Consider the following 18,509-nt stretch of genomic DNA (forward strand, 5'->3'; position numbering starts at 1 on the left):
CAGTTTTCCCTTCTAAATAACTCGGAATAACTTTCTAGGACGAGTCACATTTCTACATACCTTCACACAGCTTGCATAGGCCGCGAATCTTACGTAGCAAGGTTTTAGCGAGGCGCAGGGACTCCTTATTCCTTGAGTGCTAACACACTCAGATAAGGAGCCCCCGGGTAAAGCCAGAAAGCCAGATTGGCTGGGACGTCCAACCTTCCTAATGGGTGAGTCACCCCTATTAAATAGGGTGGTTTGTATTCCAGTTACGGAACAAATGACAAATTCGTAGATAATTTGTATTTCAGCATCCATGGGACAGTTTTAATGCGTACACTTTTCCTCCGTTTTGACTTCTAAGAAGGGTACGAAACAAGGTCCTTGTGTCTGAAAATGTAGTTATGACTCGTACCTCCAGTGTAGCCTCACATGGAGTCATACGCAGACCTACTCCACCTGTTAGCAGAGACGCTGCAAGAACTTCCTCCACGTCCCAACCTACTATGGCAACCACACATTAGGATTTACCATGAGGCGGTGAAGTTTCTACGTCTTCCCACGTGGAGGTTATCCAGCATCTCTCACAGAAAGGCTTTTCTCGAGAGACAGCACAACAGTTGTCTGGGTACCTCCGCAAATCCTTGTCCTCATTCTATCAGGCCAAGTGGGCCGTCTTCTGTGGTTGGTGTCGTTGAAGGGGTGTCAATCCTCTCGGAACCTCTGATTTTATGCTTTACCTCCGTAAGGAGTAACTCTACTTCGTTTTAGTGGTAAAAGGAAATCGTTTAGCCTGGAGCCAATTCTTTATACTTAATGGGATAGATATTTCTTTTTTAGAGGACCTCTCTATGCCAATGTGGAGCTTGGAGTAGTCTTGCCCTCCAGTTGAGGTGAGCCCTGTCTTTGAACGTGGTCAAGGTCTTACGTTCCCTGAAGATGGCACCTTACGAGCCGTTGAAACGGGTATCGGGTAGGAATCTGACCCTAAAGACGGTGTTTCTCCTCCCTTTAGCTTTGGCCAACAAGTTAATGAACTTCACAAGCTCTTCTTCAGTATCACTCATTCAAGTGGTTGGAGGGAGGTCTTTCTTGGCTTCAACCCTGAGTTTATCGCCAAAACCCAAAACCTGTCGTCTAGTGATCTAAAGTTTCTGTTGTTTCAGATTGCAAGTCTCTGAGAAGTAACTAAAGATCCTGATCAGTTGTTATTCTGTCCTATAAGTGCATTGAAAGTTTACCTCAAACGCACCAAATCCGCTTGACTTCATGTGCAACATCTTTTTGTTAGTTTTGGGAGAAACAAAAAGGTCACCAAGACCACCATTTTCTTTTGTTTGAGGGAAGTAATTTCTCATTCCCTTTCTGCGGCTAAAACTGGAGTACTAATAGAGGCTTACAACATTGATATCAATACCTCTAGCTTTTTCACACAACCTCTCTGTGGTACAGGTTCTTCAGGCGGGAGTCTGGAAACGTCAGATGACCTTCACTGCCTATGTGACCTGCGGGATGTGACCCACAAGGCCATAAAAACCTTTACTCTTTGACCTGTTGTGGCTGCTCAGCAAGTGGTTTAGTTACCTTATCTACCTTATAGGTCAAGTAGCATCGGGCCGAGGGTAGAGGTTATGAGTAAGTTTGTGTTGAAAGTGATGAATGACTGGCTTTTTTCCTTTTTTTCAATCTTCCCCTCGGGAGCCTTGCCAGCTGAACTTGTCCTGAAGTGGAGTTACAAGGATTTTGGATGTCTCAAAGACTTTATTAGTCCATCTGCGGAGACTTCATTTGCTCTTTGGTAGAGCGATCTAGTTTAAGCATTTAGAGTTCTTATGATCTTGTCTAACTTATTCTTGAACTCGTTTACCGTGTTACTGTGTACTGCATCCGCTGGAAGTCTATTCCACGTACTGTATTTGCTATTTTGTATGTAAAGAAATTGCCACATTGAGTGGTGTTGTATCTGCAATTCCAGTTTTTATCCGTTAACTCTGGACTAATTTGTGCTAAGGATGAATATATTGTTGTAATCTACATTTGTTATTCCTTCAAGAATCTTGAATACCTCTATTGACTTTCCCCTTAGTCATCAAGTTTGTAAATCAAATAGTTCAAACATTCCATCCTCTGTCTACATCCAAATTGCCTTAGCGTTGGAACTAGTTTTGTGACCCTAGCTTGTACTGCTTCCAGTCTATCTATATCCTGAATACTTGGAGCCCAGAATTTGACTCTGTATTCTAGATAGGGTCTTACTGGTGATGTATACAGCTGTAGTACTGTGTCTGTTTCTGTATTTGAATCGTCTCTTTATGTAGCCTATTACTTGTTTTTGTGCTTTATTTTCAGCTTTTATGCTGTTTGGTGGACTTCAAATCCTTGTTGATAATAATAATGAGATCTTCCTCCTGGTCCACACTTTCTTTTTCATTACCCAGCAGTGAGTAATCTGATTGTAGGGTACTATAACCTATGTGCATGACTTTACATTTCCCACAGTTGAAAGGCATTTGCCATTTTCTGGACCATTCTCCTAGCTTCATTAGATCCTCTCATAAGGTAAGATCACTAAGTTCTCAGCTACCTTATGATTATCCGGGTCTTTTCCCCTCACTTCTTTTGAGGGGTAGTGTGTTGTATCCAAGTAAACTCAGTTATCCATAATATAGCCCTATCATCTTTTTTGCCAGGTTACACTACAGAGGTTGATGCCGAACTAAGTACAGTACTTTGAACCACAGACTGTGTTCCAGTCTTCTCTGACTTAGTTCACGAGGTATAAGAAGCTCTGATTTTTCGGCTTGATGGCAAGAATCTTCACCTCCCAGGTGAAGTTCCAGTCAATTGGAATGGGACTACCTCCCTCGTGTAGGAAGAAAAGGGATTTTGACGTAGGAAAAATCTATTTCTGGGCGAGGGACCTGTGCCGCCCAGTGAATAAGGTCCTATTAGCACTTATTCTTAGGTAATTTACTGCTAAATATACCAGAGAAAAAATGTAAAGGAGTGCTAGGTTAACTAGCTCGCTCACCTATTGGTGTCGGTATGGAATTGGGCGTATAATCCAGAGGTCCCGCACTATTTAGATTTATCCACGACAAAGACCCCAATAGAGGAGAGCCGTTCAACCTCACTCGGCACCACCAACTCTGCATCCGCTCAGAACCCAACTCCTTAGCACCCAAAGTTTGGGGACTCCAAGGGAGAGGAAATGGGAGGGTTCACTGGGCGGCACAGGTCCCTCGCCCAGAAATAGATTTTTCCTACGTCAAAATCCCTTTTCTGGGCTTGAACCTGTGCCGGCCAGTGAATATATACAAGAGAAATGTCACCAAACTTGAAAAATAAAGGAAAAAACATAAACATAAGGGAAACACAAGTTACTTTAATCAGAGATGAGTGCCAAAAACAGCTATAAGGGTACCTTAAAAAGAACATAAATCCACTTGGTAGAACAATTGACAAAAAAGGTAAGGTATAATAATGCCGTGAGTGATGATATATACAGATACTCAGGAGTCAAAAATTTACAAATATAGTAATAGTAATCAGGTGCGAAACTAACGAATACAAATAGGGTATAAATGAGGCAGGTAAGGGGGAGAGATAAAATGACAAGGAATTAACATGTGAGTTACCTGGGGGTAACTACGCTCCCTGCAGCTACTGTAGGAAATTTAAGGGCTTCCAAATGTTTAAGATAGTGTTTCTTGAACACTGACGGTGACTTCCACCCTGTATACCTAGAAAGATCCGTAAAATTCATGTGGTGAAAAAAGTTCACCGAAGTAGCAACCGCTCTGATATCATGTGCAAGAGGAAAAGAGTCAGGGCTAGCTTGTTTAATAAAATACAAAATTTGTTGCCTGATCCCTTTAATGGTAATGGTACCGCCTTGTTCTCTAACGAATAGAGGCCCGGAGGAGTTAGAGGAGGTCCGGGATAAATAAGACTTAAGAGTAGTAACAGGGCACAGAGACGGATCTTGCGTGAGGGGAACAATTTTCCAGGAGGACCATCTGTTCTGAGGGTCTTCGTTCTTAGCTAAAAAGAATTTGTTAGGTGAAAGAAGGACCTCTCCCGAAGGAAGGAACTCAATATGACCCGGGTCTCTTGACAAAGCTGCCAGTTCAGAAATTCTTGCCCCGGAAGCCAAACTCACAAGGAAAAGTGTTTTCCTGAGAAGGGGAATATAATCACAAGAACTGTTAATGGTATCAGAAGCCAATTTGAGCACATCATTAAGGAACCAGGTAACCGGGGTAGGACGAGTAACCGGTTTCAGTCTGGCACAGGCTTTCGGAATTGAAGCTAACAAAGAGTCGGTTAAGTCTATGTTAAAACCCACTAGGAAGATCTTTTTCAAAGCAGATTTAATAGTGGTGATAGTATTGGCTGCCAGACCTGATTCTAATAAAGTTCTAAAGAAAGTGACTGTAAGGTTCAAGTTCATACAGTGTACGTCTGAGTCTATCAGAAATTTAGCCAACTTTTTAACCGCAGAATCATATTGGCGGATGGTGGAATCCCGTTTATCTGATTCTAGGAACAGGGTGTTTTGAGGATCGATATTGGCACCATGCATGGCCGCAAACTTCATGAAGTCCATAAAGTTAGGGCGCTCTGAATGTTTGAGAAAGCGTACACAACGCGTGTTTGTACTATCTGAGACAGAACCGGATTGGGTATCGGGTGGGGATGTAGTCTCAACTCTCGCAGGAGAGGGTACCAATTGCTCTTGGGCCAGTTGGGTGCGACCAAGGCTACTCGTCCCTTGAAGGATCTCAGTTTGTCTAGGACTTTCAGTAAAAGATTCACCGGGGGAAAGAGATAAATCCTTTCCCAGATGTCCCAATTCTGTGACATGGCGTCTGTGGCGTAGGCCTGAGGGTCTAGATTGGGAGCCACATATACTCTCAATTTGTGGTTGGACTCCGTGGCGAAGAGGTCCACTTGGAGACCCGGAACCCGAGAAAGAATCCACCGGAATGACTTTAGATCGAGTGACCATTCCGATTCTAGAGGGGAGGTCCGGGACAAGGCGTCTGCAACTACGTTCCGGACTCCCGCCAGGTGGACAGCTGAAAGATGCCAACGGTTCGAGGCTGCTAGGGAGAATATGGCTACTAGAACATGGTTCAGAGGCCCTGATTTTGATCCGCCTCTGTTGAGGCAGCGGACCACCACTTCGCTGTCGAGAACCAGACGAAGGTGTTGTCTCTTGGATGGAGCGAGACGTTTCAGGGTTAGAAGAACTGCCATGGCCTCCAGCACATTGATGTGAAATTGGCGGAATAAGGGAGACCAAAGACCTTGAACTTTCCTGAGCTGAGAATAGCCTCCCCAACCTGATAGGGATGCGTCCGTGTGAATGATTAACTTCGGAGGCGGAAATCGAAGGGGAACTGACTTTGACAGATTGTTGGCCCTTGTCCAAGGTAGAAGTCTTTCCCGGAGAATGGGAGGAAGGCGGACTTTCCTGTCCCGGAGCTTCCGGTTCGCCCTCGAACGCCAGACACGATTGATATCTTTCAATTTTGCTTTCAGAAGTAGATCCGTCACTGAAGCAAATTGAAGGGACCCTAGGATCCTCTCTTGGAGTCGTCTGGAACTTACTTTGTCTTTGAGAAAGCGTTTGGTGTTCATTGCAATCTCTAACCTCTTGGGTTTGGGAAGACACAGAGTGTGAGATATAAGATCCCATTGCAGGCCGAGCCATTGGAACTTTGATTTCGGAAGAAGACGGGACTTCTTGAAGTTGATCTGGAAGCCTAGAGATTGAAGGTATTGGATGACTTTGTGAGTGGCTTTTAGGCAATTTTGGGAGGTGTCTGACCAAATGAGCCAGTCGTCCAGGTAGGGTACTACTTGAATCCCTTGATTTCTGAGTTCCTGAACAGCAACTTCTGCTAACTTTGTGAAGATCCTTGGGGCGATGTTGAGCCCGAAAGGCATCACCTTGAAGGAGTAATTTTTGTTTCCTAGGCGGAAGCCTAGATACGGACGGAAGTGTCTCGCTATCGGAACGTGATAATAGGCATCTGTAAGATCGATAGAGGTGGTGACGGCCCCACGGGGAAGTAAGGTCCGCACCTGCGAGACGGTACGCATTCGAAACTTGTCGCATTGAATGGACAAGTTGAGAAGGGATAGGTCTAGAATCACTCTTCTCTTGTCCGAATCCTTCTTCGGGACACTGAACAGCCGACCCTGAAACTTCAGGTGTTTCGTTTCTTGTATGGCGTTCTTTTGTAACAGGTCCTGGACAAATTCGACTAGGTCCGGAGTGGAATGCTGATGAAATCTGTTCGGTGGAGGAGGTCCTTGAATCCAACTCCACCCCAGTCCCTTGGAGATGATACTGAAAGCCCAGGGACTGAACCTCCATTTGTCGCGGAAGGCATAAAGCCTCCCCCCTACTCGCTGCACCTCAGTATTGGCTTGAGGAGTTGCCTCCACGTCCGCCTCGGAAGTTCTTTCCCTTGCGAAAGAATCTACCTCTACCTCTGTTCTGGTATGAACCACGGTGGTAGCCTCTACCTCTGTTATAACCCTGGGAAGAGCCTTGAGCCTCATAAGATTGGTTAAAGGCTGGAGAGGTGGTGGAGGCACCGGGAAGCTGGCTCTTAGGGAGCAGAACGGTGACGTAGTCGTCCGAGGAAGGAGCCTGAGAGGTGGAAGGCTGTGCAGGAACAGCAGGAGATGGAGGGAGAGGCTGCCGGAAAACGGACGAGCTACTCTGCTGTTGCCGGAACTGAGTGGAGGTATACGGGCGGAGCTTCTTCCTACCCCGGGCTTGGTAACTTGCGGGATCATATTTCCGCTTAGGAGTCAAACCCCAACGGGCTTTAAGGCTCTGATTAACTCTAGTAGCCTCTGTCAAGACTTCCTCCACAAGATCCTCAGGGAAAAGATTTGGACCCCAACAAGAGGACCGGATAAGTTTATTCGGCTCGTGCCTAATAGTCGCCTCAGCCAGGACGTGTTTGCGGCACCTACGTTTAGCAAGAGCAAAGTCATATAAGTCAAAATATAACGACTGCAAAGTAGCCTTATTGAGAGACTTAAAGATACTCTCAGTATCATAAGTTAAGGCTATCGACTCCGTAGAAGTGGCCAAGTTCAAAGTTCGACCAACACGTAGGCGGGAATCATACTCCTGTTTAATAAGGGATTCCGGGAGACGGGGAAGCCGTTCACTAAAAATTACTGTCGCACAGTCCGCTGTTAGCTTGCCAGAAGTAAAGGTGGTATGGACATTGTCCCAACACTCATTATCTAAAGGAAGAAGTAGGGAGATCGGATCTACCTCTCGGATGGGAGGCAAGGGCTTCTCCTCCAGAGCGTATTGAAAAGCAAGCTCTGCAATCTTAGTGACGCATGGAGTCACGGTATTCTTGTCCATTAGGAACATTGTGAAAGAACTTTTATGAGGCGTCAACATGGTATTGGTGCAACCTATATCATTTAGAAACCTAGCCCAAACAGATTGGGCTTGTTCCTTTGGGAAAATGACGGTCTCTTTGGGGACCTTATCCAGCCGAACCAGAGCTTCCTCGGTAAGCCTGGCATAACCATGAAATGGAAATGCGAGACCAGGAGGAAAGAATTCAAAATCCTCTAGTGGACGAGTACCAAGACCTTCCAACGTTAACATCCCGTCTGAGAATGGGGAATGAAGAGCCATGCGCCAAGGGTTATTCTTGGTAAACGGCGGAAGCTTAGAGGCATCCGGGATGAGAGAGCTTTGAACTCGCTCCGGAGCACCATGCTCTAATGCCCCAAGTCTCTGACCAATGTTAGAGAACATCGTGTCCATCTTGGCCTGCATTTCTGACACAATCTTAGATTGCATCTCCGACACAATGCGAAGCATGGCTGATTCGGAAAGGCCCGGGTTAGGAGCAGAAGTGGCGGATTGTACTCCCGGGTCGTGAGACTTAGAGGAGGAGCCGGAAGCCTTAGATGACGGGTTTGTATTTGATTTAGAACTATGGGAAGCCTTGTGGGGCTTACGAGCTTTTGGCAAAGTTCTAGATTTAGACTTATCTTTGGGGGGAACCGGGTGTGATCGGTGAGACGAATCGCGGTCCCCAGAAAAACCATGGAAAGAAGAGAGATCAGATGAAGAAGAAAGAGCGGGGCTGAGGATAGGAATCTCAGCGCCGGTAACACCTGCCTCACTTACCACCCTATCTGCATCCGGATCATCCAACAACATAGGTTCCACATCCAAGTTCAAGGAGGCAACATTGTCTTCCAGATCTCCGGGGGCATCCAACGGATCTTGTTCCTGGTCGATGAATCCCGAAATAGTGTCATCAATGTCGGCAATGATGGGTGCCGCAACATGCCTAGCCACAGCGGCTGAAGACTTGGCATTAGGGTAGATCATAGCACAGTAGTCTTCAGAGAGGACGTAAGGCTGCTTTGATTTCACGTTTCGGGCAAATCCCCCAACCCACACTTTCAGTGTGGCCCGAGCCGCAGTCTTCTGCTCCGGGGATGCCTGAAATAATAGTGGGAATTACAGAAAGGAAGATTCCCGGAGGTCCTTCAAGACCATAGAAATCTTACTAAATAGTGTATGTATACCAAATAAAGGTAAAATAATTAGAAAGACAACATAGCCAACGGGACTCACCGAATCAGATCCAAGGGTGGTGATGAGGTCAAAACAGACCATACAATTATCAGGGTGCCAGACTACGATGTCTTCCAGCTGAACTCCGCAGAGGGCGTGAGACCTACACACAGTATGGCCACAAGGCTGGTGAAGAACAGCCGCACAGGCCGTCGTCTGACAATGCACCATCTATAAAAAGAATAGTATATGAGAAACTGTAATTCTCTTAAGTAGGGGCGGGTCCGGAGGACCCGGGACTAAACATAAGTCTAACTTAAGACTAGAGCTTAACTGTAATACTCTTAAGTAGGGGCGGGTCCGGAGGACCCGGGCCTAAACATAAGTCTAACTTAAGACTAGAGTATAACTATCCATTCCGGTCGAGCCGGGATCATAAAGAAGGATGCAACAAAGAATTAACACACGTGGTGTCTGATTTCCCGGAGCGAGGTTAAGCCCCGGACCGGGATATAAAAGTACATCCATAAACTAATACATATAGGAACTCCGGGATAGTGATCTGTCATATATAATCATAGTAACTGTTATAAATTAAGAGGGGGGCGGAACCGTAGATAAGAACCACCAACAGAACCCGGAGGGTTTCGTATAACATAATAAAAGTGTGATAGGTGAATATAAAATAGGGTGCACCGGGATCCTACTCTGTTGACCGGTGGCCAACCAGTCTAGACAGAGACGAAACCGCCGGGACACCCGGAGAGAGGACAAAGTCCATAAACACTGAACTACCCCCTCTGAAAGAAGGGAAGGCAACGGTCCCCTAGGGGAGGGGGGAGAGAAGCCTAGCCACCAACCTAGCGAGAGGGGGAGCTTGGGGGAGGATCACGTGATACGGAGCAGCAGGGCTACCAACTGACGATCCCCAAACACTACCAAAACAGATCATACGGAGTAATAAGCACAAATATTCATTATAAAAGTAATAGCGTTGAAAAATATATAAATATACACATAAAAATTTAGGGCAAGGTATGCGAGATAATGAATAAATCCCGAAGGACAACAACCTGATGGCTTATATAATAAAAATTGCCGCCCAATAACGAAGGTCGGCAAGCCATCTACGATACGTAATCTGATATCGGCCCTAAATATGAACCACAAGGGTTCTAAACGCTAAATAATGAATATCCACAAAAAAACATATAAAAATTTAAACTAATAATGAAAATAATACACTTAGTAACACCGCGAGTGAAACTAAAAGCTCTCAAAACAGGAGTACCAACCGTAAGCGGAATCGAGCAAGACCGAGATGATCGAAGAGAATACACTCTTATAACTTAAATATTAAACGATCTAGATTGCTCAAAACACAGCAAAACATAGCTTGGTACTTAACTTAGACGGTGTCTCCTGGGAAACCGATGTAGAAGCCATAATCCACGAAAAATAAGGCAAAAACACGAGAGCACAAACTAGCGGGTTACCACACAGGCGTGCTAAAAAGGAGTTGGGTTCTGAGCGGATGCAGAGTTGGTGGTGCCGAGTGAGGTTGAACGGCTCTCCTCTATTGGGGTCTTTGTCGTGGATAAATCTAAATAGTGCGGGACCTCTGGATTATACGCCCAATTCCATACCGACACCAATAGGTGAGCGAGCTAGTTAACCTAGCACTCCTTTACATTTTTTCTCTGGTATATTTAGCAGTAAATTACCTAAGAATAAGTGCTAATAGGAGCTTATTCACTGGCCGGCACAGGTTCAAGCCCAGAAATGACAAATTTTTTAAACAATTTGTATTTTTTCTAACTAGCTGTATACAAACCTGAGTCTTTTTCTCAAACTTAGCTGCCATCACCACCCCCAGAAGAAGTCCTGCAAGTAGTCAGAATGTTTGGTTTCACTGGCGACCCAATGAGTGAGGTGCCTGCTTCATAGTGGCTGACTTGTGAACTTCTGGCTAGTATGTTTACACCTCGATGAAGATTTTAAGTGCCATGTTTCAGCTTTCTCTGGTTTCTATCACTTTATTAGAGGACTCATGTTTTTATAGTTAGGAAAAATACAAATTGTTTTTAAAATCTGTTATGTTCATCTATCCTGGTTTCTATCACTTTATTAGAGGACTCATGTTTTTATAGTTAGGAAAAATACAAATTGTTTTTAAAATCTGTTATGTTCATCTATCCTTGACCTTCATCCTGCTACCTCAATATCTACCTCTTTTATGACCAACTATTCCTTATCTCTGTACTTTGTAGGCAAATCATTATTTGATCTTCCATCCTTCATATTGAAAGTTGCATCCTTGCAGCAATTTTTTCAAAGTGCAAGGGTAAAAGTGCTGGTAATCAATATGGGATGTGCTTTTGTGCTCGCTTTCTCTTTCAAGCAACATTGAGAAAATCTAAACTTTGTGATTGGTTTAACCTTTGATTGGTGTAGGCAAGGTGCTGGGAGATTACGGGTTTGAAGCTATAGAACTAAAAGTCTTTTAAAATTGTGATACTTCAATATAAACCTATTCTTCCCATTTACAAATAAGTTATGATGTTTACAAATAATTTAATTTTCTTTGCAGTTTTATGCATATTATTAAAGGTACTCTAAATTTTAAAGTTTATTGATCTCATCAAATATTCCACAGTATTCTTACTTTGATGGTATATATTACTGTGTTGAATTTGGAATTTCATGCTGCATGTTATATTTCAGACATGACTGAACATAAGAGAGTATTTGCAACCTTAATTGCAAGAAATGCAAAAGACATAGATGCTCTTATAGAGTCCCTACCCTCGGAGGATTCTTCAGCTGAACTTCAAGTAAGGGCATCTGCTGGTGCTAGCTGTTTAAAAGCATCACTTATATTTCATATTTCTTGTTTATTATATATTGTTGTGTAGTAGTTTTGAATCAGTAAAATAGATTTTTCAATATTAATCTTACCCGATGATCATGTAGCTGTCAACTCCGTTGCCCGACAGAAATCTAAGGTCGGGATACGCCAGCGATCGCTATACAGGTGGGGGTGTACACAACAGCGCCATCTGTGAGTAGGTACTCAAGTACTTCTTGTCAACAAGAACTCAATTTTTCCTCTGTCGTGCCACCGGCAAGACCTACTTGGATACGCTGTTGATTCTGGAGTTGTTGTTCACGATTTGGTGATGTATTCACTCTAGAGTTTAGCCTTCGCTATTCAGGAAGCTTTATCATTAGCTTAGCAAGCTTTTGGAATTAATTTGGATTAATTGTTAACGAACTTTGCTAGATTTTGGAATTCCCCCTTGACTACTTCTACAATTCAAGATGTCTGACCAGTCTCAAGTCCCTAAGTACAGGCAGTGTAGCGTTAGGGCTTGTTCTAGGCGTCTTCCGAAGGCCTCCATAGATCCTCACACCGTTTGTTCCAATTGTAGGGGTAAATCCTGTCAATTGGAAGATCGATGTGAGGAATGCGCTGGGCTTTCGGAATTCGATTTTAACGAATTCCTTAAAAATGCATGTAGGTTAGAGAAGGAGAGAATCAGGAGGAGTTCTTCTCGCTCTGTGGATTTTTCCTCTCCCCATGCCCCTCAACCTTTTCCTTCCCCTGTAGTGGTGACTCCCGACCCTGCTACTAGTGCTCAGCCATCCATGGCGGATATGATGCGTGCCATTCAGGCTCTCGGTGACAGAGTGGAGTCATTGGCTAATGATCGTAATCAGCTTTTGGCAGATGTCAAAAAGCTGAAAGCGAAAAGTGCAGTGGGAAGTGTTATCAGTGCTAGTGATGTGAAAAGTGTCAGTGTCAGTGTTGCGCATGAGGGTACATCTGTGCGTGCCAGTCGTCCTCCCAGTCCGGGACCTCTTGCAAGCTCCCAAGCCCAGGGGAGAAGCAATGTCGAAGGACCAAAGGGTTCGGCAGGCCTTGATCAGCGCACGGATGTATCCTCAGTGGTTGCGGACGTATCTGTCAGAGATCGTCCCATCCACAAACAGACGAATGAGCCCTACCATTCCTCGTCTGTGGAAGAAGTTTCCAGGAGGAAACGATGGACCAAGGTTTCACGACCGCTCAAGCGTAAGGTCCCTTCCGAGCGAGTCCAACGGCCCAGGTGTAGCCACTGGGTCAGTTCGGACTCGCCGCAGTCTTCCGATGACTGCACACCTCCCAAGAGAGGTAGAGTGGTTCCACAACAGGCTACTGCTCCGTCTGTTGCTGCTCCAACCACGGTAGACCCTAAGTGGTCCATGCTGCAGACTATGCAGTCTCAGCTTGCTGCGTTCATGCAGGAGTATCATGCTGAGAAGGTTGACACTGCACCGGTTAACCTACAACCCGCCGAGGTTGTGCGCTCAGCAGATACTGCGGCTGCCTGCTCCCACACTCCACCTGTGAGAGCTCCACCACCGATGCGCAGTCCACCCTGCCAGACGCATGTTCTTGCCGCACCATCCGTTGACATGCGTGAGCTACCGCATCAGCAGTGGGAAGGTGCTGTAGAGCTGCCGGGTTCTGACACTATGCGGCATGCTCCGCAACCCATGCGGCATGCTCCGCATCCCATACAGCATGCTCCGCAGCCCACCGCAACCCCTCCCACGCACCAGCACTCTGCTTTTGTTGTTGCCAGCTCGCAGACTGACCAGCAGCGGCATGATGTTGGATCCGCAGCAGCTACGCATGCACCCGTACTGCCGGATTCAGCCGTTCAGCTTTCTGCTCTGCCTTTGCCACTTCCTACTCAGCTTTCGGATGATGGAGTATCAGATGACGAAGCTGCACATTTGGATGAACCGCACTCCGACTTTGAAGGGCCCAAGTCTACGCCTCCCTCCTTAGACTTTCGTAAAGTCCTTGCCTTGTTCAGGGACTTGTATCCAGAACAGTTTGTGTCTGCAACCCCTCGCTCTCCTCCCTCCGAGTTTGCTCTGGGCATGCAGTCTGCTGCTCCTGCCTTCACCAAGCTTGTTCTCGCATGCTCATCCAAGAGAGCTTTGAGGGTTATGGGAGAGTGGTTGCAGTCCAAGAAGCAACTGGGAAAGACTCTACCAAGCTTGCTTCCAAGTCGAGCGTCTGGTATGCCACGGGAGAGGAACCCGGCTTGGGAGTTCCTGCCTCTGCCCAGGGCGACTTCTCAAGTCTGGTTGACTCTCCCCGCAGGCTGGCTATGAGACGATCGAAGATCTGCTGGTCCTTTTCTGACATGGATCATCTGTTGAAGGGAGTCTTTCGTGCCTTCGAGATCTTCAACTTCCTCGATTGGTGTTTGGGAGCCTTAAGCAGAAAGACTTCCCCTTCAGATAAGGACTCTGCCATGCTGATCATGTCTAGCATGGACAAAGCCATTCGGGATGGGTCTGGTGAACTTGCGGCTTTGTACGTGTCGGGAGTGCTTAAGAAGAGAGAACATCTTTGCTCCTTCTTGTCGGCTGGTATCACCCCTTGCCAGAAGTCGGAGTTGTTGTTTGCTCCTCTCTCCAAGTGTCTGTTTCCGGAGGAGCTGATCAAGGGGATGGCTGCCTCGCTTATCCAGAAGGATACCCATGATCTGATGGCATCTTCCGCACGTAAGGCTAAAACCTTACCTTCCGTACCTAGACCCTTCCGTCCTGCAGCGGTAGACACACCTGCAACTAGGTTCATCCCGCCCTTTCGTGGCAGAACCTCCAGCAGAGGAGGTACCCGTGCCGACAGTCACCGTGGCAAATCCAAGAAGGGTTCCAAGTCCGCAAAAGGCAGGATCTGACTGCCTTTCTCTCCAGACAGCAGTGGGAGCCAGACTCAAGACCTTCTGGCAAGCTTGGGAGAGCAGAGGTGCAGACGCTCAGTCTGTGAAGTGGCTAAAGGAGGGGTACAGAATTCCGTTCTGCCGCAGTCCCCCTCTAGCTACATCTCCCATCAACCTCTCTCCCAACTACAAGGAGAAGGACAAGAGGCTAGCGTTGCAACAAGAGGTGTCGCTCTTGCTACAAAAGGAAGCGGTAGTCATAGTCCGGGACCATCAATCCCCAGGCTTCTACAACCGTCTCTTCCTGGTAGCGAAGAAGACAGGAGGTTGGAGACCGGTGCTGGACGTCAGTGCTCTCAATGCTTTTGTCACCAAGCAGACGTTCACGATGGAGACGACGAAGTCGGTCCTAGCAGCGGTCAGGCAGGAGGACTGGATGGTCTCGTTAGACCTGAAAGACGCGTACTTTCACGTCCCCATCCATCCAGACTCCCAACCTTTCCTAAGGTTCGTCTTTGGAAAGGTTGTGTACCAGTTCCAAGCCCTGTGCTTTGGCCTAAGCACGGCACCTCTTGTGTTTACCAGACTGATGAGGAATATTGCAAAATTCCTTCACTTGGCAGACATCAGAGCCTCCCTCTATTTGGACGACTGGCTTTTAAGAGCTCCAACAAGTCGTCGCTGTCTGGAGAATCTCAGATGGACTATGGATCTGACCAAGGAATTGGGCCTCCTGGTCAATATAGAGAAGTCCCAGCTCGTACCATCCCAGACCATTGTCTATCTAGGTATGGAGATTCAGAGTCGAGCTTTTCGGGCTTTTCCGTCGGCCCCAAGGATCAATCAAGCCCTAGAATGCATCCAGAGCATGCTGAGAAGGAACCGATGTTCAGTCAGGCAGTGGATGAGTCTAACAGGGACACTTTCATCGCTGGCCCAGTTCATCGAGTTAGGGAGACTCCACCTCCGCCCCCTTCAGTATCATCTAGCTGCTCACTGGAGAAAGGACATGACGCTAGAGGCGGTCTCAGTGCCTGTTTCCGAAGAGATGAGGTCTACTCTAACGTGGTGGAAGAACAGCATTCTTCTCAAGGAAGGTCTACCATTGGCTGTTCAGACCCCCGACCACCGTCTCTTCTCGGACGCATCGGACACGGGCTGGGGTGCGACACTGGACGGACAAGAATGCTCGGGCACATGGAATCAAGAGCAAAGGACACTTCACATCAATTGCAAGGAGTTGTTGGCGGTTCATCTGGCCTTGATAAACTTCAAGTCCCTCCAGCTAAACAAGGTGGTGGAGGTGAACTCCGACAACACCACAGCCTTGGCTTACATCTCCAAGCAGGGAGGGACTCATTCGAGGAAGTTGTTTGAGATCGCAAGGGACCTCCTCATTTGGTCAAAAGATCGAAAGCTTTTGCTGGTAACGAGGTTCATTCAGGGCGATATGAATGTCATGGCAGATCGCCTCAGCCGGAAGGGTCAGGTCATCCCCACAGAGTGGACCCTTCACAAGAATGTTTGCAGCAGACTATGGGCCCTGTGGGGTCAGCCCACCATAGATCTTTTTGCTACCTCGATGACCAAGAGGCTCCCGATGTATTGTTCTCCGATTCCAGACCCAGCAGCAATTCACGTGGATGCCTTTCTGCTGGATTGGTCCCATCTCGACCTGTATGCGTTCCCGCCGTTCAAGATTGTCAACAGGGTACTTCAGAAGTTCGCCTCTCACGAAGGGACACGGCTGACGTTGGTTGCTCCCCTCTGGCCCGCGAGAGAATGGTTCACCGAGGTACTGCAATGGCTAGTGGACGTTCCCAGGACTCTTCCTCTAAGAGTGGACCTTCTGCGTCAACCTCACGTAAAGAAGGTACACCCAAACCTCCACGCTCTTCGTCTGACTGCCTTCAGACTATCGAAAGACTCTCAAGAGCTAGAGGCTTTTCGAAGGAGGCAGCCAGAGCGATTGCCAGAGCAAGGAGGACATCCACTCTCAGAGTCTATCAGTCTAAATGGGAAGTCTTCCGAAGCTGGTGCAAGGCGAATGCAGTTTCCTCAACCAGTACCACTGTAACCCAGATTGCTGACTTCCTGTTACATCTAAGGAACGTAAGATCCCTATCAGCTCCTACGATCAAGGGTTACAGAAGTATGTTGGCAGCGGTCTTCCGCCACAGAGGCTTGGATCTTTCCACCAACAAAGATCTACAGGACCTCCTTAGGTCTTTTGAGACCTCAAAGGAACGTCGGTTGTCCACACCAGGCTGGAACCTAGACGTGGTTTTAAGGTTCCTAATGTCATCAAGATTTGAACCGCTCCAATCAGCCTCTTTTAAGGACCTCACATTAAAAACTCTTTTCCTCGTTTGCTTAGCAACAGCTAAAAGAGTCAGTGAGATCCACGCCTTCAGCAGGAACATAGGTTTTACATCTGAAACGGCTACATGTTCCTTGCAGCTCGGTTTTTTGGCTAAAAACGAGCTTCCTTCCCGTCCTTGGCCTAAGTCGTTCGAGATCCCAAGCCTGTCCAACTTGGTGGGGAACGAACTAGAGAGAGTACTTTGCCCAGTAAGAGCTCTTAAGTACTATTTAAGAAGGTCAAAGCCATTACGAGGACAATCAGAAGCTTTATGGTGTTCTATCAAGAAGCCTACTCTACCGATGTCTAAGAACGCAGTTTCTTACTACATCAGGCTTTTGATTAGAGAGGCACATTCTCATCTGAAGGAAGAAGACCTTGCTTTGCTGAAGGTAAGGACACATGAAGTTAGAGCTGTCGCTACTTCAGTGGCCTTCAAACAGAACCGTTCTCTGCAGAGTATTATGGATGCAACCTATTGGAGAAGCAAGTCAGTGTTCGCATCATTCTATCTCAAAGATGTCCAGTCTCTTTACGAGAACTGCTACACCCTGGGACCATTCGTAGCAGCGAGTGCAGTAGTAGGTGAGGGCTCAGCCACTACATTCCCATAATCCCATAACCTTTTTAATCTTTCTCTTGAATACTTTTTATTGTTGTTTTTTGGGTTGTACGGAAGGCTAAGAAGCCTTCCGCATCCTGGTTGATTTGGCGGGTGGTCAAATTCTTTCTTGAGAAGCGCCTAGGTTAGAGGTTGTGATGAGGTCCTTTAGTATGGGTTGCAGCCCTTTATACTTCAGCACCTAGGAGTCGTTCAGCATCCTAAGAGGACCGCTAGGCTCAGTAAGGAAGACGTACTTTAAAAAGGCAGAGTAATAGTTCAAGTCGACTTCCTTACCAGGTACTTATTTATTTTATGTTTGTTATTTTGAATAACTGCTAAAATGAAATACGGGATACTTAGCTTCTTTTGTTAACATGTATGCTGGTCTCCACCCACCACCCTGGGTGTGAATCAGCTACATGATCATCGGGTAAGATTAATATTGAAAAATGTTATTTTCATTAGTAAAATAAATTTTTGAATATACTTACCCGATGATCATGAATTTAAGGACCCTCCCTTCCTCCCCATAGAGAACCAGTGGACCGAGGAGAAAATTGAGTTCTTGTTGACAAGAAGTACTTGAGTACCTACTCACAGATGGCGCTGTTGTGTACACCCCCACCTGTATAGCGATCGCTGGCGTATCCCGACCTTAGATTTCTGTCGGGCAACGGAGTTGACAGCTACATGATCATCGGGTAAGTACAGTATATTCAAAAATTTATTTTACTAATGAAAATAACATAATTAAGGGATTTTGACAAAGGAAAAATCTATTTCTGGGCTCAACCTGTGTCGCTGTGAAATGACAAATTCGTAGATGATTTGTATTTTTCCTAACTATACAAACCTTAGCTATTTAATACGGGTATTACTTTCAGTGCAGCTGAAATGACGAGCCATTAATTTTTAACGAGAGTTTACTACCCTAACCGCTAGTTAGCGGGGGTAGGGGAGGGTAGCTTGCTCCCCCCCCCCACATACCTGTGCTTGAAATCTCTTTGCTTGGAGGTAGGATTTCAAGAGGGATAGGGCTGGCAGGCAAGTTTGGTTAAATAGCTAAGGGTTGTTTAGTTAGGAAAAATACAAATTATCTACGAATTTGTCTTTTGTTCCGTAACTGGAATACAAATCATGCTATTTGATAGGGGTGACTCACCCATTAGGAAGGGTGGACGTCCAAACCAGTCTGGCTTTTGGCTTTGCCCGGGGACTCCTTATTTGAGTTCCTGCACCTTGCTAGAA

At 46.3% G+C, this 18,509-nt stretch overlaps 1 protein-coding gene across 1 annotated transcript in view; it reads left to right on the forward strand.

The window, feature by feature from the left end:
• The window catches only part of MED21 (mediator complex subunit 21), a 100,519-nt gene that overhangs the window by 63,387 nt on the left and 18,623 nt on the right, over positions 1–18,509 (forward strand). Inside the window, exon 4 of the mRNA XM_068383281.1 lies at positions 11,294–11,403. Within this exon, the coding sequence (XP_068239382.1) occupies positions 11,294–11,403 (110 nt within the window). The remainder of the gene's footprint in view (positions 1–11,293; positions 11,404–18,509) is intronic.

Source organism: Palaemon carinicauda, chromosome 11, assembly GCF_036898095.1.
Source record: "Palaemon carinicauda isolate YSFRI2023 chromosome 11, ASM3689809v2, whole genome shotgun sequence".
Lineage (NCBI taxonomy): Eukaryota > Metazoa > Arthropoda > Malacostraca > Decapoda > Palaemonidae > Palaemon > Palaemon carinicauda.